This window comes from Pseudochaenichthys georgianus, chromosome 18, assembly GCF_902827115.2.
Source record: "Pseudochaenichthys georgianus chromosome 18, fPseGeo1.2, whole genome shotgun sequence".
Taxonomy (NCBI): domain Eukaryota; kingdom Metazoa; phylum Chordata; class Actinopteri; order Perciformes; family Channichthyidae; genus Pseudochaenichthys; species Pseudochaenichthys georgianus.
Genome location: NC_047520.1, coordinates 1,572,615 through 1,593,954, shown reverse-complemented (window position 1 = coordinate 1,593,954; position 21,340 = coordinate 1,572,615). Strand labels below are relative to the sequence as shown.

Sequence of the window (21,340 nt, the reverse complement as noted above, 5' to 3'; positions counted from 1 at the left end):
ATTTGAAAAGTGGCCTGTGGTGCCTGTATGCATTTTTAAGAGACTTACAGTGATCGTCAGTCGTTGTGGGTTCCCTCCTGTATTGATGGTTAGCCTTGCCATGCCATTGTCTGCGGTCATGCCAGTCACACGGCCTGGTTCAACCACAACAGCAACACCTGGTGCTGGAGTGTTGTCAGGATTCACAACTTTGATCTGCCAACACCGACACAAACAGTTCAACAATCAGAAAAAAGGTTTACTGTCTTATTAGACCGCATCTTATAAAGGTCAAAACTCAGTACTAATATCTAGCTCTGTTCACTAAATATGATGACTTAGATGGTTTATGGTGACACAAAGCTTAACGGTATATTTCTTAATTTCTCTGGAATATTTCCCTAAATCTGAAAAATCCCCCATAGTGGGGCGAGGGAGGCTAAATTGCACCTCCTCTGCCCGGTGTGTGTGCTGGCATGTTATGTAGAGCGCACGGCTGGCCTTAGACACACAGAACAGCTGTTTGTGTGTTTCGGCGGTGGGGTAACTGGAAAAGCTTTGTCCAAGAAACGCCTGGCAGGCTGGCTTTGTTGATCCAGACCCGTCCTCCGGAACCCCTCCACCCACCCAGTTTGAAATGTTTGACTTTGTGTAGGGACGTCTGGAATCCATCCCTTGAGGGGGGGATTATGTCAGGGTTTGGTTTTTGTGTGTCTAGTTTTGGGGTTATTTTGCTGTTCTGTCCTCCCTGTCGTTAGTTTCCCTGGTGTGTCTAATTCTCTGATTGTGTTCACCTGTTGCCTTTGTGTTTCTCCTCCCCTGCCCGGCTGTTTCTCGTCTCGTGATTACTCCTCCCTGTATTTAGTCTTGTCTCTTCCTGTGTTCAGTGTTGGTTCATTATTTGTCATTCATGTCTCCCTTCATGTTGTCACAGTCCCTTTTTGTTTGGATGCTACCTCGTGCCTTGTACCTGTTCATGGATTCTTGTTTTTTCAGCTTTTTGTGAATAAAGCTCGCCTTTTGTTCCATTTTGAAACCTGCTTCCCTCCTCATTCTGCATTTGGGTCCTATTTTTCCCCAACCCTGACAGAATTATTAGAAAGGCCAATGCCGTGACGTTTATCCAAGAGCAGATATCGATCAACAAAATCAAAGGCTTTTGTCAAGTCAATAAAAATGGCGCCTGTGAGTTCACCATCATCTGCAGCAGAGTACAAGTCATTCGAAAATGTAAGTAGGGCAGTTGTTGTGGAGTAATTAGGCCTGAAACCAGATTGAACCGGAGATAAAATATTATAAGTATTGAGATAATGTGACAGTTGATTATAAATTATTTTCTCCAAAACTTTGGAAATAGAACCGATTATAGAGATTGGTCTATAATTATTTGTATCAAGTAAATCACCACCTTTATGGAGTGGAATGATGCGTGCAGATTTCCAAATAGTTGGATAGGCAAATAGAAAAAGACAGGTTGAACAAATCAGCAAGTGGGTACATGAGAATATGGGACGTTTTTATTTTCCCTCTCATTCCAGATCCCACATTTCCTGCCTTTGTGTGTTTCCCGCCCTTGAGATTGCTTGGGCCTGCCCTGATAGTTTTCACCTGTGCCCATCCTCCTCACCTATAAATAGCCCTTGTGTTTCTTTGTTCCCTTGTCAGTTCATTATGTTTCATGTCGTGAAAACCTGGGCCTTTTGACTCCTGACACTTTACTTTGAGAATTATACCTTTTGCCAAGTGAGTTTTGTTTTGATGTACGACTTAGTTTTTGTTATTTAACTACTTTCTAATTTTGGAAGTACGACTTACGACATACATTAACGAAATGCTGATTAAATATTTGGGCAATGGATAATGGGTCATTAATTATTGTATCAGCAGTTCTTATTTTATTAATAGAATGTTTATCTGATTTATTTAAAATAGATTTAATTTTAGTCCAAAATTGCTTGGGATTCTTAAAGTCCGATGTGAGAGATTCTTTATAGTAGTAGGATTTAGCATTTCGGGTTTTGGTTTTACTCAGATTTCTGATGCCAATCGGCTATAGTTCTTGAATGACGATATATCGACCATGCTTTATCCCTTTCTTTAAAGAGACTGATGAGTTCAGAATTGATCCAAGGGAGATGTTGACCTTTGACCTTAACCGTTCTCACAGGTAAGGCAATTTATTTGTATAGCATGTTTGTTCATGTTTGTTCATGACATCAGTGAGCTCTTTATGCAGAAAATCCCAAGCATCTTGTACAAAAGGTATTAGTTGAAATCTGTCCCAATTAAGGGCAACAACATCATTAATAAATAAATCAACATTCAATTTTTTTATATTGTCTGATTTGGACTAGTTTGATTTTCCATACGCAATAAACAATTGAATGATCGCTGAAGCAATCCGACATGACACCATCTTTTAAGATTCTGTCAGGATGTGAAACCAGTATCCAGTCAAGCAGAGATTGGGTTCTATGAGTGATACAAGTTGGCTCATTAATTAGCTGTTTAACATTTTAGACTACTGAAAAGTTTTTATCTCTATTGGATGATTTATCCAACCAATTTTTGTTGAAATCACCAAGCAAGATTATTTAATTTCCGCAGGAAATGGAGTTGATAGTGTCGATTATGTGGTTAAAAGACTCTGCAGGTGAAGAAGGTGGCCTATAGATACTACCAAGCATTTATTTTCATGAAAAATTCTTTTAAAGGAATGGTATGCTCATGACACACATTTTTAAAAAATTATCATCCGATAAAACAGACCAGTCTCTGCCAGTCTCTCTTTTTTTTTTTTTAATCCGATGACATTATCAGTGATTTTAAACTGATTATATACCGAAATAACATCAACACTGTGGGCGCCGCCATTTCCCGGACGTGACGTAATCCATGCGTTTGGTTTTCGAAGACACGTTGATCTCCATGTTATTTACTGTAGTTTCTCTATTCAAATATGCCTCACTGTATCGCGAAATATTGCCATAATTCGGATAGGAACAATCCACTTAATGCTCGGTTCCATCTGTTGCCAAAAGGTAAGCATAAGAAGTACATTCGGAGGCAGTGGCTAGCGAAATGTGGCCGGCCCGAACCGAGAGATTTACAGGCTCATGTATGCAGCGAACATTTCACTTTTCCGGACGACTACTCCGGGAGTATGATCAAACATAACATGGGATTTAAAGAACAACCATTACTCAATGGAGATGCAGTACCATCGGTCTTTCTGGTGTCATCACCGACCAGGACACCAGTTCGGCCAGTAGAGAAATCGCCCTCTGCAAGTGTGAAGCGACGGAGGAGCAGAAGTAGTGCTCGGAGTAAGAATAAGGTATGTTATAGCGCATTTCCATTGCAGCGGCTAGCCCCGTTTTAACGTCCAGGCCAGGACAGTTTTTGGTGGCCTTTCCATATAGCGTAGTACCGGCTAGTGTGTATTTCCCCCCAGTTTTTCCGGCTCCATAAAATCGTGATTCTATGGCCAGGGACAACGAAGCTGAGTATGCTAAACTAGAGAGGGAATCGCTAGCAAGGGTGGTACTACATGCATACATATAGTATCTTATATAATCTTCCCATTATACACACATGGATTTCCAAACATTTGGACTACCTATGTTGCAAATGTATTATCTTTTCAATTTACACACGGCATCTATTGCACGTCTGTCCGTCCTGGGAGAGGGATCCCTCCTCTGTTGCTCTCCCTGAGGTTTCTCCCATGTTCCCTTTAAACTGGGGGTTTTCTTCGGAAGTTTTTCCTTGTACGATGTGAGGGTCTACGGACAGAGGGTGTCGTATTGTCATACTGATATGTATGGCTGAATTCCCCCATCCAATCTCTTCACATTGGTCAAAACTTGTTCCTCTGCTGACGAGTTCCAACTGAAATACTCCGTGTGTTGACAAAGTGAACGCATGGATGACGTCACGACCATCACGTGACTACTGAAAATGGCAAACATGGCGGCGGCCAGACGGAATATACAGGTCTTGATAAAAAAGAGCTATAAAATCATTATTTACCGGGGAATATCGCTGATTTCTTCAGGGTATGGTTTAAACATAACGTTTCACTAAATACTGAAGTTTTGATTAATTATCTAATGAGTGGACCATTCCTTTAAGAAAAATGCATTCAAAATGTAGAGGCTCTATAGAAGTAGCAATTAGCTCAGTTACAAGGTCAGAGGAGACATATATAGCCACACCTCCACCCCTGCTGCATATATTAGATCTGTAAAGCAAATCATTTGTGATTTCACTATCGGAAATGTTACTACTAAGCCAAGTTTCAGAGAGTGTGATGATTTTAGGTTTATGTAGAACAACCCATATTCGAAGTAAATCAATTTTGGGCAATAGACTCCTGATATTCAAATGAATGATTTGTAAACCCTTTAATTCATCCAGTCTGGAAATAATAGAAAATAATGTTCCTGTCACTTGTTACGCATAAATGTGATAAATGATTGTAAAGATTGCTAGATTCAACCATTAATTTAAAACAGGCGTACAAAAAATTCAAACACAAAAAGAAAAAGACAGAAAAATACATAACAACCAGTAAGAAGGCCCAGCAGCCCTGGACACCAAATCCCAGAGCATTACCATGAGTAAACTTAAACATAATACATAATTACACAGAGCTCAGTCTGCATTACGAAGAGGATAAAGAAGTCGTAGCTCAAAGAAATTCATCCGAATGAACGCAAGCATTATTTAACAATAACAGCCACTCGGGGCTCTAAGAAGAAGAAGTGGTGACGTCAACGTCAATGCAAAATGTAAACAAACCACACAACTGAAAGAGCCAGGCGGGTGCCCACCTGTTATAATAAACACAAAAGAGAGTGTCAACAACATCTCAGCAGTCATGACACGTCACGTAAACAGGTCTCTGTTTTTAGAGAAGATGAGAGAAATAAAAAAACAAGAGAAGAGAGGAAACCGAGGAGAAAGTCACTTAGTTGCACCCTCGAAGTGGATCAACATGCTACCATTAGCAGCAGCCTCATCTCTATGGATGTTCGTCACCCAGGAGGGTTTGAGGTAGACATGAAGATTGCCTCCATGTCTTTGTGGGTAGAGAAGCGTTGTTGTGTGCCGTCAACAACAATGCAGAAGTTTCACGGGTAGAGGAGAAAGTACTTCTTGTTGAGTTCACGGAGCTTGCGTTTGACTGGATCGAAGCTCCGGCGTCTTCTGGTAAGCTCGGGACTGAAATCGGAATATATGCTGTTGTGTTTCCCGTTGTAGTCCAGAGACTTTTTCTTCCTGGCAAGACGAAGGATTTTCACTTTGTCCTGGAAGTTTAGCAGCTCGATCATGATGGCCCGCGGGCGACTCATCGAGAGCGGTGTGCCCTCTCAACGATCGGCAGTGTAGGGAAGGCATCTGGCCCCAGGAGCTGTGGGATGAGCCGAGACATGAAGCTGATAATGTCACTGCCTTCAGCGGACTCCTGGATTCCTATGAAGCGAAGGTTAGAACGTCGGCTCCGGTTCTCCAAATCATCAACTTTAGACATTAGGAAGGGGTTGTCTTTCTCAAGCTGCTTGACTCGAGCGACACACTCGTGTACATTGTCCTCATTAGCCCTGACACGCTGTTCCAACAAATTGACCTGGTCTCCCAAACTAGACAGGGAATTGCATATCCTGCTCAACTACTTTGAATGGGATCCATTTTTGAGTCAATGTGAGTCAGCATGTCGGTCTTGATTTGCTGAATAGCGTCCCACAAAGTTTGCAGGGACATGTTTCCCTCCACAGTTGCAAATGCAAAAAAATACACTAATCCAGAGACCATAATGAGCCGCTTTACTATGTACTTAAGTTATTCAAATGTTCATGAGTTCAGATCATGTGGATCAATGATATAAGCTTTAAAGAGCTTATTTAACAGCGACAAACAGACGAGCTTGAGATGCGCTTACTCACGCTGTGACCATCTTGCACGTATCTTGTATCAACAGCCTTATTTAATGGCGTAAGTGTGGAGGACATATGCACGGCGGCATCTTGGTCAACACCAGGTCCCTTCATTAAGTTTGATCTCTTGGACATGCCTGGCTCCTTTTCATCGTCTGTGCTTGCTGGGGCAACTGGTGTGGAGGGAGAGGGGGGCTGTGGGTCAGTGGGCATCTGACCCCCTCCCCGGATGTAAACGTTTCCCGGGTTCCCGGCCCCGGGGGACGTAACGCGCACACATAGGGGCACACATAGCCCACAGGGGCTGGGGATTTCCTTTTCCCCTACATTAAGGCAGGAGGAGGAAATCCTCTACGTTTTGGCCCGCCGCAGCCTCTTTCTCTCTCCTTGGCTACGGCCGAGGGAGAGGTGAGGGAGGCGCAGCGGCTGCTAAACAGAAAGCCGGTCCGAAACAGGGGGATGGAGTGGTGTTCTCAAGGGACAGCAGAGCGCCCATAGAGTCCAGTAGAGGGCGGAGCCTGTGAGAGATATAACGTAGGGTTACGTATGGTAACCCATGGTATATAAGCACAGCTGAGCCCTCTACTCACGCAGCACTGCTGCCCTATGCTACTCAGCTGAAGAGAAAGTAAAGGGATAGCAGTGAGGGGGCGAGGCCACCGCTTATGCGGTGGATGCGCGCGCAATCACGTAGACCCACCCAGGGGGCCGGCTACATATAGGGAAGTGTCAGTGAAGGAATGCGTGCATGAATAGGACACAGGGGAGTACCCATAGAGTACAGTAGAGGGCTTCGCTGTGCTTATATAACATTTATAAGTTATTGTTAATAATATAATAAGAGAGAAGTAAACTCTATGTAGGTTTATTAAGTTACAAAAGAGTAACTGTCTTTCAGAAAATAATTGAATACATCAAAAATATAGTGCTTTTTTTATAGTACTTTTTTAAAGTTAATGTAAATTAGTTTACCGCAACTTCGAAGGTCATTCCTGGTTGGAAATATTTTGGAGTTTTCGTAAAGTGGATGGTGTAAGGAGATTTCACAATCTGAATATTTCTCAACTCTGCCTCCACCATTTCACCACCTGTTAATAGATGCAGAAACAAAACAGATTAAAGATTTTTTTGTTTATAATGTAATTATATATTTTTTAAATGCGGTCACTTTGTAGTTGATACAAAAACACTTATCCTATCTTTATACAATATATTTATGTTTCCCCCCTGTCGTTTGGGAATAGTCTTAGTCTCTTTCTTACCGTTCTCCGTTAGCACACTGACAGCTACATATATGGATTTCGTCACCAGGTCTTCAATGTTTTGGAAGGTCGTTGTGATGTGCTCTCTCTTCAGCTTGACAGCTCCAACACCTTCTTCAATCTAATGTAACATAGTTCAAAAATGTGTCTTACAATGTAGTATAGTGTTACAGTGAACAGTTGCTAATACAACATTTTATTTCCTGCTGCTAAGGGTCTCTCAATTAAAACAATATGAAAAGACTGTGTTTTGTCACCACCATCGTTTCCAACACGCTAAATACATAATATCTGTGAATATAAATTAAACTGAAATAACCAGCCTGTCCTCCTACAAAAAACGACCAAATAGGTCGATTGTTTAAGCAGCTTAGATTTCGACGATTACGACCCATAGCCACGTTCTAAAGTGTAGCACCTCTAGTGGTCGTGTAAGAAACAACATGCTCCCGTTTATTTGTTTATTCACAACAACTTTCTCTGGAAAATCCTAAATTGTGGAATAGTTTGGCCATTAAAATGCTTTTTGATTAGATTTCTAGCGAGAAGTGTATATTGTACTTTTAGAATCCACGTCCAGTGGATGTGTAGGATCTACAGTTTGATAGATATTACGAAGATGATCTGAGGTCTCGTCAGGATAACGTATATATACGGCAGCTTCCATGTAAAGTTAGCGTGGGTGAAAACAGTTTTTCCGGTCTCAAAGTTTTCATTATAAAACCGGATATATTCCCCTCACTGTCAAATGATTACACATTGCACTTGTGTTTTAACTGCACTTACACTACTAAATGTTTTTTATGCATGGCTTATACTAATAGCACTGGAATCACTTTTAAATTGGCCATTTTAGATCCCCGTATCATTTAGGGTATTTTACAGATTCCATTGGGACAAGCTCCACGCACGCACGCACGCACGCACGCACGCACGCACGCACGCACGCACGCACGCACGCACGCACGCACGCACGCACGCACGCACGCACGCACGCACGCACGCACGCACGCACGCACGCACGCACGCACGCACGCACGCACGCACGCACGCACGCACGCACGCACGCACGCACACACACACACACACACACACACACACACACACACACACACACACACACACACACACACACACACACACACACACACACACACACACACACACACACACACACACACACACACACACACACACACACACACACACACACACACACACACACACACACACACACACACACACACACACACACACACACACACACACACACACACACACGCCTCCTTCCAGAGATCCTTGGACGGGGAGATCTGCTTTTTAACATACTCTGCTGCCGTTCCGTGGTCCAGCTCCGCTCTGCACTTTTTAACCACTCTTTTGAAACGTTCTTGTCCTTACAGAGCTTTTACAATGCTTTTAAAAGAGTTTTTATAAGGTTTATGTTTACAGAGGTTTTTAATGTTTTTTAAAAAACCTATTTACCGAGAGCCAGTCTCCATCTTGATATGCCACACCTGTGAGGTGGGATGGATTATCTCGGCAAAGGCGAAGTGCTCACTATCACAGATTTTTTCAGATTTGTGAACTATATTTGAGAGAAATGCTTATTTTGTGTATATAGAAAATGTTTTAGATCTTTGAGTTCATCTCATGAAAAATGTGAGCAAAAACAACAGTGTTGCGTTTATATTTTTGTTCAGTGTATAAAAGTCAGCCGAATTAGTGTTGATACTGCAAGGAGACTTATATTGCGAAGAGAAATTGAAGATTTTGTTTAATTGCTGATATATTTATTTATGATCCACGTCACATATTCAGTTTCGGCGGCAGTTCTTCCTGTTTGTCTAGAAGTCTTCTCATCAGGGCTCTATAAATAGCGAACTATGGCAGATATGTAATATTTAATGCAGCCGAACTGTGTATTACAATGCCGTTATGTGATGACCTCCAAAGAGAAAAGCAAGCACACGGAATAAAGTATTTTATTTAAAAAAAATATTTTCGGATTTCACATCAACAGGAAGTCCGGTTAACTAAAATGTCCGTGCGGAACAACACCCCAACCCACAGATCCGTTGGTGAATAATGTCAATCACCACATTACACACATACCTTTACATTTAAATTTACATTAAAGTATTTCGTGAGGCCTTCTAAAATGTTTTTAAATATAATTAGGGTTGTAGTTGAAGAGTTTGTAAATTATGGCATGGCAAACACAACCACACACATGGATTAACATGGATTTAATACATTAATGTAGCCTTTGTTCCTGCTAAAAGAGGTGTCAACCTATTAACCTATTAAAAAAGAAATAATTATTATATTAATATTGACAATAACAACCGACCGTCGGGGAGCGTTCTCATGGCGTCTATTATCAACGCTATGGGAGGTCTCTGAAGGTCTATGGGACGCCCTGCCCGTTGACAACGGACTCTCAAGGGGTACCTTGTCCGTAATAGAGTGACGGGGAGGGGCCCTGAATGTCCGTCAACATGTGACGAGTTGGGAGTGAGAATGTGTTGATTCTAAAAGTACAATATACACTTCTCGCTAGAAATCTAATCAAAAAGCGTTTTATTGGCAAAACTATCCTACAATTTAGGATTTTACAGAGAGGGTTATTTGTGAATAAACATCTGTAACGTTTGCATTCAACGGGAGCACTAGAGGGCGAACACTTTAAAACGTAATTATAGGACGTATTAAGCGCTTGAACAATCGGCATATTTGGTCGAGTTGTAGGACTTGTTGGAAATAACTGCAGATCTTGGAGTTAGAGGAGAAATACTAGGCATGTTGTGAGTATGAGACTCTTCCAAAACACATGTAAAATATAGTTAGTGTAGAATGTGCTCACCTGCACTCTCTGAAGAGAACTTGGAAAGCTCTTCTTTTCACCATCATTTATGAGCCCAAACACAACGTAGGCCACCCCATTCACCTCTTGACCAAACAAATACCTACATCCAGAAGAGAGGGACATGTATGAATCAAAACAGGTTCATTTTAAACAAAGTAAAAACAATGATTAAGAAACTAAAAGAGCAAGAGCGTCAACCCAACCTCTAAACAGCAACCTGTATTAATTCCTACAATCAATCCACCAATCAAACAGCCTCTAAAGCCACGGAACAATAACTTTCTCTCACCTGGCTTTAATGTTGACTGTGAGCTCTGGGTCGTCCACGTGGAAGAAAGAGCTCGTAGGATTCAGTTTAACCTCAAAACTGGGAAGCACTGAAAAAATATATTTATGGTTTAACCAATCTAGTTAAAACTCGTTGATATTGGTTTTAAATGAAAGTGCAGGTAATGGGAGACTCACCATATTCTTTGACCTGAAACTCTGCACTAAAGCTCTGCTGTGGGTTGCTGTGGAACTTTGCGCGGATCTTCCACTGTCCGATACTAAACATAGAAACACACAAAAACACAACATTTAAACACTAATTTAGAGAGGTAACAAGGTAATACAGGAATCAGGCCGCATACTCTGTGAAGGTATTCACATCTTGTTGATTCACAAATAAAATATATAAAAATTAGCTGCTGAATATAATTAATAGAGCCCCACACTAAAATGTAACGTGTTCAGGTTAATAGCGTAGTAGGGAGTCAAGGTATTAGTACTTTGATTGTATTTCTTTTTACGCTGATTAGTTTTACTGTACAATTCATATGCATTAAATGTTGGCCTATTTCTATTGAATCTGTTCATTTACAATTAAAATGCTGCATTGTTATAGATAAATAAATGAATAAATAAACTATTTATTTGAGAGTGAGAAAATATAATGACCACAAGAAGACTTTTCCTTAATCAATAAAGCCAATATGCTACTTTAGTACATTCAGATGTGACTCTGAATGTACTAAAGTAGCATATTCGCTGAATGAATTTACAAATGAATTTCCAGATGAAGTGCAGTAAGGTGTTATAGACCCCAGGAACTACTGTGCCAACCAGAGGTCGCGTTAACCGAATATCTCCCGTCTATGACGGATTTCTTTTAACAACGACGGGAAAATCTGAAAGCAGTCCTTAATTTTGACAGATTAGAACAAACCAGAACAGCGCCAAAGCTTCCCCGCAGCGAGGCTCCGGTGTTTTGCCGTGTTATGCATGCCCGCCAAAAAGGAAATGATATCGTTTCCAAACCGTACTGCCGTACAAATCATTGAAGTGTCTGTGAGTTTTTGCTTTACGCTGTGTGCGCCAGTTCACGATTCCGCGCACGCCCGCGCCCCCCCCTGTTCTGATCCAGTGTTTTTCACTTACATTCATCATCTTGGAAGTATGGGGTGATGTGTGAACTGAGAATTCATTGTATCTCCACATTTCTACAAGATATTACTTTTTGTTTAGCTCCTTTCCAACACTACATTCGCAACATGGAAATTCATTGTAGAGAACACAACATAAACAAGATGAACTACTAACCTGACAATTTCAGCGAGTTGGTAATGTCCAGAGTGGATCCCTGATTCCAAAGAGACTAGATTAAGTGCTAAAATGATGCCTTCAGGGGTCTAAAAAAGAACAATACAAAAAGTAAAACATTAACAGAAACCAGTTAATGTTCTAAATCCATGCTTTAGACCAGGGGTTTTCAAAGTGTGGGAAGGTGAACTTCCTCTCAGAGAACATAATCCCAGCCGCGCCCCCCCTCCCAATTATTATTGCTATTATTATTATTATTATTATTGTTGTTGTTGTTGCTGCTATAATGCAGGGATATTCAATTGCATTTCAAATGCGGCTTTCACACCAGCGCTTTTCAGTTTCTAGCTCCGAGCGGGAGCTTTTCTGGTTCAGCTCCGGTTTCCCTTTTCAGCTCCCGCTCTGTGCACACCGCCCACTGGCGTCCCAGAGCTGCCCTTGCTGCGTCATGACGTCACCGTTTACATTGCTGATTTGCCACCCAACGGCAGCCATTACGGCGCTCACAACAACAACAACAACAACTGCGTCGGGTCGATGATCGTGTTGCTTTTAATCACACGAAGCCAGAATAAATTGAATAACGACTTCTCCAACCTTATACTTTTCTCCAGAGTGCCGTGGTTAATTGTTTATTAATGTGTTTCTGCAGCATTTACCGACCGCTGCAGTGCTGCTCTTCCACAGGAGTTTATTCTCCCGTTAGCTCCCGGTTAGCTCACACTGCAGCGGCCGCTCTAAAGTATTCACTGTCCGACTCACACAAGCAGCTGATGCATATCCCCAGTTCCCCTTAGCCTAAGTGAATGTGTGTCAGTCTGAATTGACACTGGTTGGTATCACAACGCTGTTATGAAAGTTTCTCTGGTATAAAACGGGTGATGTTAGCATAGCAACCGAAGCTAAACTGACTACTTGCATCCGATAGCTGCAATAATACAAAACAACACGTCTGCCTCTCTCCACAATGATCGATAACAGCGAACGGATGGTCAAAGTAAGGCACAAATAAACAGAATCACACGAAGCCTGGTTAGTGCTGCCTGACTTTATAAAGTGTGTTTATAGGCACTACTGCTTGTAGGCAGGCATAACAGTCGACCCATGGGAGGTGGGTTTAGTTTCCTGCACGCCTCGACGTAAGAGAGACGTAAGCGACGTCACCTCTTAGCTCCAAAGCTCTTGCCTCTGGACCGACAATTTTTTGGAACTGGAAATGAAGCGGATTCCGGAGCTAAGAGCCGGCGCAGCTCCGGTGTGAACTGGAAAACCCGGCGCTTTTCAGGCTCTAGCTCCGAGCCGGAGCTGAAAAGGCGCTGGTGTGAAAGGGGCAAAAGAGGTCCAGTAAGAGAAAATGTCATAACATGCTCTGTTTTCGCTACCTTTCTCTTTTTTGATTGGCTGAGCGTCACCTCCTTAAAACATTAAACAATAGCTTTTTAAAACCTCTTTATCTTTATGTTTTAAACATGTTGAGGTTAAGGATGGCAGCTTCCTCATACGTTGCACTCGGAGAGAAATAGTTGAGACGGAGATGATGAACTGTTTAGCCTTGGGCATGGTTTATTTTCCTCCGCACTGTGTGCATCCTTTTGCTCAGCCGAGCTAACTTAGAATACAACACACACAGATCTGGTTAACACCCCCCCATTTAGCGCACATATGCCATTAGCTAAGCACAGAGCGACGTCGGTAGACTCGTCCAGCTGAATGGAGAAAAAAGGGATTTCACAAATACCGTCCAGCACTAAAGTAAACAGATATTGTTCTAAAGTGTATTAAAGTAAACATGTATTATTTTAAACTGTATTGAAGTGAACATGTGTTATTTGGGACTGTTTTCAAGTAATCCTATATATATAAACTTCTCACTTACACTCACTGACCCAGATACCAGCACACACACATATTCTTTTCAAGGTTCTTTCTGGGGCCAATATAATCTCAGGCACCAATATATCTGTGTACAATGTTTGATTGTCTGGGAAAGAATAGTTTGTGTGAAATATTCCTTGGGAAAGTAAAGGAGTGAATTCAGGTGCAAGATAAAGATTGACTCTGTCCTTGTTTACTTCCGAAGCTGTCACGCTCTGTTCAGAAGTAAAATACTTTTTCCCAGAACTCTGATTCGCTGTATTGGGCCTGACCAGAAGTGAATCCAACCAGTAAGAACACGTAGGGGAGTGAGCAACCGACACAACTCTGGTCCCGATATCTGTATCACACGGCAGTAGAACTGGGAGTCCAGAGTACTCTGTAACTTGTATTGGTGTTTTTTACCATTAAAATCAGATCATTGTTATAACTTTTATTCCGGTGTTTTGAACTCCTTATTTTATTAATCTGACCAGGCTAACGGACGGCGCGGAGCGGAGGTGGGCTTTAAGCCACCACCACCACCACCACCAGATGCCATGTCTGAGATGCGGCGGTGGATGGTATTGTTAGACATTGGGATCGCATCTAGCTTGGCAGCAGCAGCTTCTCCCATCATTACCGAAACCATATCTTTAGCAGCAGGGAGGAGTAACGTTTCACCAATGTTGTGAGGTTTACCTGCCTTAGCTATCCGTAACGCCACTCGGTATGATGCTTCGGTTGCCTTTGTATTCACAGTGCTAAATGTGTCAATGACATTTTTCTGTGACTGCAATTCCTTGAGCTTCCGGTCAAAAAACTCCTGTGGCTTGGTCACCAAACATGGGTGTTTCGTCTCAATATGACGCCGGAGTTTACACTGTCATTACCTAGCACCTCGTTGCAGATAACACACTGGCAGTGGAGTGTCATCAGGACCGGTCCATGAAAATCCTAGCTTCAAATAATCATTGTCATACTTCTTCCGTTTTCTGACAGACGCTGTCTCCTCTCTCACTTTAGGTAACTTCACAAAAAATCTATCCATATTTTGCCGCTCGCATACATTTAGCTGAAGTTAACCTGAAGTTAACTAGCTAGATTTCACTGTTTCTCTTTATTTTTTAAAAAAAAATGTGCGCCTCCCTTGAAGCTCTCTGGCGCCCCCCAGGGGAGGCGCGCCTCACACTTTGGGAACCCCTGCTCTAGACTACTTTATGCATGTCTCCATGAGCTTGGTCATTGTCTCCATTGAAACTTTTTTAATTTTCTTCTACTCCTAAAATGTATTCATCTACCACTAAAGGAAGTGGCTATGTGTATGCAAATCAACCACTAGAGGGTAGCAAGTGATAGGACAGGTGTTCCTAAAGTAACACAACCCAACAACTCAGGTTGGCTGTGTTTTTACTTTTATTTAGGTTATTCCGAGAAAAATATCTACTGTTAAGGATTTGTAATACAAGGAGGCTTGGTATATGTGCTTATCAAAAATCGGAAAACAATACCTCAAACTCAATGGCAATAGACGCTTCCATTTGGTTGGCATCATCCCTCTCCACAGGCTCCATACGGGGTGTCACAGCAAACATCCTGTAATGAACTGACAGAAAAAGAGCGGACTTAAGACTTTACTTTTTGATAACGCTTATAGTTGGGGCTTGCTCAGGCTTACTTTGGACCAGCCCCTAGTCATGCTGCTGGAGGCTTAGACTGCCTCTCTTTTCCCCTGCCTCTATCTTTATGCACTAATGTCCAATAAATGCATGGTAACAACTTGGCAACTGTTTCTCTTGCAGAAAGCACTCAATCGTTGCACCTTTTGGATTGTGGATGAACCTGTTGCAGTTCTCCTGATTTAGGTCTGCTGCCACTACTATGTTTTAAAGGTCCCCTAGTATACTCTTTTTCAACAATATATTATAGGTCTCAGATATATATATAAAACATGTCTCTGAAGTGTTTGGCTCGAAATACTAAACAGATCGTGCATTGTAGCATGCCATAAACCCCTCTGTTTCAGCCCTGTTCCAAAGTGATGATGCTGTGTCTGTGGCTTTAAATGCTAATGAGCTGCTGCTGGCCACGCCCCTCTGCAGGATATTTGGTCAAAAAAACACAATGGTGCTCTAGGAAGGTTTCCCATTTCTGTCATCTCCACCTCCTCCACTCCTCGACTCCTCCACTCCTCCACTCCTCGGTGCTCCGGTAGTGACCCGGAAATGGATTTCGGCGCGCCATGTTGAGGGACATCTCATTTCTCTAAATGCACATTGAGGCCCGAGGGTCGAGCGTCGAGGAGGCTCTCTGGAGGAGCTCTAACCGAGGATACACTGATGGGTCCTCCACGGCTCCTCCGTGGATGCATTTCCGGGAACAGAGATGTTTCAAAGAGTCGTGACGCACGGCCGGACTTATCTCAGCCAATGACAGCTCTGCATGCATCCCCTGGATATTATTTTATTAACTGCTTTCAACGCGACGCGATGTTTACAGAGAGAACAGCTGTGAGGTCCGTGCAGAAAGCAGAGCAGTGTGTACAATATATATCACTCAGTATAACAGGCCTACTCTCTGTATCTGCTTTAGTTTAGTAGATATCTACAAAGAGTCGATATTTTTCTAAAACCATTTAGTGCTTGAGTCTGAAATAAAGATTGGATAATAAAATACACAACGGCTGTATCCTGATATTATATGCTTTTGGAGCTGTAGGTGTGTGTGGTGTGTGTGTGAGTATATGCTGGCGGAGAGACAGGTCTCAGTTGGTCTGGTTTCCTCTGCTTAATTTTAATACTTGTAAATAAAACTTTTGGTCCGTAATTTAAATTCCTCATTGTAGCGAGAGAGGAGGGGGGGAGAGATGTATCCAGTCTCTGATAGAGTTAGGTTATTATGAGAGTGCTCTCATACTTGTTTGATTCTGAAATTGTATATATATATATATATAAATACATGTGTGTGTGTGTGTGTGTGTGTGTGTGTGTGTGTCTGCATCTGCATCTGTAGCCTGTTATTGTCTCATTATACCGCACTGTGAATGAATCAAAGTAAATATATAAGTGGTCATGAACACATCTGTCCATCAGACAGAGGGCTCCTGTCATCATTAAAGGACGTCTCTTTAAAATGACCGCTCAGAGGAGAGGAGTTCTCATTTCTCTAAGCGCCTGCTGCTTCCCCTCCTCTCTCCTCGGTTCCCCTCCTCAGTCCTCCTCTCGCATCTCCTGTGGGCGGTACTAAGTTTCGAGGACAGGAGTCGAGGAGGGAAATTTGAGGAATGGGAAACCTTCTAGGATGAGATTCGGTGAGTGGGTGTCACCTTGGTTGGTTATTGGCTAATGGTTTCACAACCCAAAACAAACATTGTGACATCACAAAGTGGCCTAAATCTGATCTTCTCATTTTCAGACCGGTTTTTAGATCAGGACAAAACGAGGAAGATGATTTTTTCCTGAAACTCTTAACACAGAGGGGACACATATTAATGTATACAATACATTACATTATGGATGTAGCCTTATAGGTGACCTTTAAGTCATATCTTTATAGTTTTAATTTTTTCACTGATTAATTGGGACTGATTTTCCTAATCAGCCCCTTTTGGCACATTTCACATTTAATATGGGGCTTTATGAATAAATATTGCTTGATTGAATGATAATGAATACATTCACCTCTGCTGTTGGGGGTGTAGAGGGTCTTGTCTGTTTGGATGAAGATATACCCAGACTGAAAGGAGACCATGACAACCTTCTCAAGCAGTCGGCCAGGGAACTGAGCTTGCAGATACACATACTGCTTGATGCTGGGATCCTTACTGAAGGCTCCAGCAGGGATCTGACATCATCATGAAGAGACACAAACAGTTCATTAGGAACAGGGTGTGTACAGTATGTGCATTTTTTAATTCATAGATCATCTTAGAAAATGCAGTCGAGTCATAGCGCATCATTTACCATTATCTGTACCAGCGCCTGGAAGTTATCTGTACTGGTAAGTGTCACAGATGCAGTTGCCAGCTCTATGTTGTTGGTTGGATGGTTCTTCACACGGATAGTCACCCTTTTGTCTGCACCTGTGCAGTGTTGACACTCCACAAAAACGTTTTCTGCTGTTCCTACCCTCAACAAGTTGGGGGCAGACATCACCTCCCTGCAAAGCGGGGGCGGAAAAGAAGATGTATATTAATGTGAATGTGATGTCACCGAGCAGAAAGAACCACATGCTGTTTTGGATGTACTGAAAAAAAAGAGTTCAAAATATGAATTCACACAAAAACCTTTTTTAAATTAGCTACTCATCCTGAATTAATGATGCCTCCATGGTTTATTTCCATTCGCAGGACGAGTTTGAAGTGTTTCAAATAGTAAAGTTCAAAGAATAAAGAATATTCATGTGTTTTTGAAATTGTGAGCATACAAATAAATATATGGGACACTGCATGAGTTGTGCTTAAAGTGGTCCAATAAATAAACCGAACCCAATTGGTAAGAACATAATTAAAGGGAACAGTGAGGGGGAGCAGAACATTTAACTTTAGGTTTCAATTGCCCAAACTGCAGAAACAAACTAAATCTATTTTTCAAAGATGTGGATCATGAGCTCCAGCATGGATTGCACACACAATGAGTAATCTATTGATTACAAAGGTTCAGCATTGGATCAACACAACATTTCATCATATCTCTAGACCCTTGCTCTGTCTGACATTTTGCATCGTTGTGCAAACTCTAAACAAAACATTAGGCCAACTTATTGGCATCATTTGAAACACCACATGACCTTGAATTGTGTAACACAGAGTGGACTGTAGCTCCTCATTATGAACGACACGAGTTAAGGTAATAATATGAATGCAGACGTATCTGATCTGCTTCTGATCTCATATCTGATTTCAGATGTGGGAGGTAACTAAGACAGTACATGTATACTTGTTCTTTACTTGAGTATTTCCATTTTATGCTACTGTGTACTTCTACTCCTCTACAGTTCAGAGGTACATGGTGTACTTTTACTCCACTACATGTATTTAATACCTTTAGTTACTTTCCAGATTTGGATGAATGAGGTGAAATATAATCAACTCTTAAATCAGTACTTTAACTATATTGTGATGATAATACTTTTCTACTTTTACTTGAGTAACATTTTGAATGCTGGACTTGTAACTGGATATCTGAGTACTTCTTCCACCTCTGTCTGATTTCAATCTCATCCATTAACACACATTTGCAGCTGTGTGTGTAGAAGAAATAAGTGTTTTGTTTTGATGACCTATCAGGTACGAAAAGGCGCATAGTGACACAAGTGACGTTATACGCATTTCAAATTTTTGCCATGCTGTACCTGCGTACAAGTTATGTGCACCCCTGATACCGGGAAGATGACCAAAAACTAAAAAAATATATATCTTTGTTTTCTGATAAATTATACAAGCAGAGCTGGAGTGGGTAAAGGTACGACATGTCTACTTACATTGGAGCTCCATCAGCAAGAGAAGTCAGCGAGATGAAGGCCACAGAGGCTAGCAGCCACAGCAAAGTCTTCCTCATCCTCCTACCTGATCCTGGTCCGCTGTCAGTGAAGTGTCGCTATGCAGCACCCTCCTTTTATCCTTTCACTGCCCAGCCCCACCTCACCTCACTTAGTCTTTTTGTCCACCTGTACGAACACAACCACATACACACCATTTCCCAGCAGTAGTTGAGAAACTGATAAACACAAGGTCCAATTTGAGGAAAAAGATAAACAATAGAAAATCAATAAGGGGTAACAATAACATGTTTGACTAACTGTGGAGCATAAAGTTGAATGACCACTTCAAAATGCACACATAGTCAATAATATTGAACATGCACCCTAAGTCCTAAGGTAAAAAATGTTGAGTAATACTTGGCAGGGATTTTTGGAGTTCCAACAGCGGGGAATTCTCACATTTGAAAGTCTGAAGAAAAAGACAGTTCGTCTGAGAATCTTTATTTTATTTTGGGAATTTTATAATTGTACAATCTTTTTCAGATATTCAAATAATTTTATGGCTCAGTTTATTTGTGATTTGAATGGATTTTACAACTATATTGAAATAAATAACAATTCAAGAACGAGTTATATACCAAAAGAAGGATGAAATGTTGGTTAGATAAATATACTTTTCACATACAGGTTAAGATGTAGGGTATGGGCATAAGGAACATTCTAGCTGGCAGTGAGAATAAATCGTCCGGTTACTTACTGATAATAAAACAAGACTGTTGATTGGATGGCAAAGGGGCCATCCCCTTTTCATACAGTAGACCTGTGAGCATGCTCGTGTGTAAGCTAGGGGATTTTGATGCAGAGGATGCTGGAGTGACAGGCTCAGGAGACAGAAGATTTGGAGCCTACTTCCATACAAATCTTAAGAATGCCAACTCATAGGCAAATCCCGATGCTTTTAGAAGACTGTAAGGACTCCAGGAAGTTCTGCTCTAATGTAAGGAAATGCAAGGCAGGGCTGGTGACTGTCTGTGTGTCCATTTTTGAGGCCAGATTGTACTGTCACAGTCTGAACTTTGGCAGTAGTGGGTGGATGAGTAAGCAGGAATAGTTCAAGGATTTATTGACATAATAAAAAGTTTACTGGCATTAGCAAGTCTGATCCAAAGGAACTGAGAATCTAGGGGTAAATAAGAACAGGCAGACGAGTCACTAGCATTCAGTCTGTCAACAGTCAATATTAGATGAAAAAGCAAGAAAGCTGCCAGAGGGCTTGTCCATCATGTTGGAGGGACAGGGTCTGTGCACATGTTGATGTTAGCTTATTGGATTAAATCCAAAATGAGGGTTAGGGTTAGGGTTAGGGTTAAGTCTTCATTCTTCCATTCATTCTTGATAAGCCCCATACTGTGATCAAAACTTCTGAAGCAAGAGAGAGGACTCAGAGAGACACGGAGAGAGCTAAAACTTTGATGGCAAACACTGATGGTTTATTTTGCCGGAGAATTCACAAGACATGTGCTGGGCCACGAGTTGAAACAGCGGTTGCCAAACCAATTTGGAAGATCTCTACCCCAGACCCATGTATTTAGCTGGTTCTGAGAGAATAATCAACGTTGTGCATAATGAGATAAAGCACTACAGTATAACCTCTATCAGCTGAAACCGACAGGCAGGAATAGGGAGACAAAAACACGGAGAGCACAGCAGCCCAAGATTGCAGGTGCTCATTGAGGGCAGTACAAACTGATAAACAATTATGGGCCCAGGAAAATATTTCCCCAACAGTCATTATGTATCTATATAAGCTTTCATATATTTTGAATCCCAGCTAATTAGGGCCTGAGCACGTAGTGCAAAGACCTATTGAAATCGTCAGTATTATTATTCTTCTGTTACCGGTTCTGCACTTTCAACCTGTTTTTCAGGGGGTTACGACACTATTCATGTAGCGATATTTGGCAACGCCGCCAGGACTGGTGAAAATGTTAACATTCTGGATTCGATGGGAGAACATTTTTCAACTTGCTCTCTAGCGCCACCTGTGTAAATTCAGTGTTTCGAAAAATTTACAAAGTCGCAGCGTAAGTCTGACGGACCTGACATTTTGCACACTTATCCGGGTGGAGCAGCTCTACATATTATCCTCTCATATTCCGAAGCTCCGCCTACTTTGATTTTTTTTAATTAGCATAATGTGAAAAACATTGAAATATTAACTTAAATTCCAATTTCTTGATTTTCCAACCCAAACTTAGTGCACAGCATCAATGGAGGGGCAGACACATTACCGTACAAAATGAGCACGAGGTGTGGAAAAATGTGGCCGACATCAATCAAAACGTATTAGCAAAAGGGTGTGGCCTACACATAAA

The 21,340-nt window shown here is 41.7% G+C and overlaps 1 protein-coding gene across 2 annotated transcripts in view; it reads right to left on the bottom strand.

Annotated features, from left to right (window-relative positions):
* LOC117463419 (complement C3-like) overlaps nucleotides 1–19,150 on the bottom strand; it is a 62,710-nt gene extending 43,560 nt beyond the window's left edge. The window contains exons 1-11 of one of the 2 annotated variants that reach the window (XM_034105654.2): nucleotides 18,966–19,150; nucleotides 17,447–17,642; nucleotides 17,165–17,327; nucleotides 14,996–15,090; nucleotides 11,631–11,719; nucleotides 10,515–10,597; nucleotides 10,339–10,426; nucleotides 10,047–10,149; nucleotides 7,181–7,301; nucleotides 6,891–7,006; nucleotides 49–195 (exon numbers count right to left, since the gene is read on the bottom strand). In XM_034105654.2, coding sequence (XP_033961545.1) covers nucleotides 49–195; nucleotides 6,891–7,006; nucleotides 7,181–7,301; nucleotides 10,047–10,149; nucleotides 10,339–10,426; nucleotides 10,515–10,597; nucleotides 11,631–11,719; nucleotides 14,996–15,090; nucleotides 17,165–17,327; nucleotides 17,447–17,642; nucleotides 18,966–19,042 — 1,278 coding nt within the window. In that variant the 5' untranslated portion in view covers nucleotides 19,043–19,150. The remainder of the gene's footprint in view (nucleotides 1–48; nucleotides 196–6,890; nucleotides 7,007–7,180; nucleotides 7,302–10,046; nucleotides 10,150–10,338; nucleotides 10,427–10,514; nucleotides 10,598–11,630; nucleotides 11,720–14,995; nucleotides 15,091–17,164; nucleotides 17,328–17,446; nucleotides 17,643–18,965) is intronic. The other variant, XM_034105653.2, reaches the window with a different exon arrangement.
* Nucleotides 19,151–21,340: the final 2,190 nt, after the last annotated feature.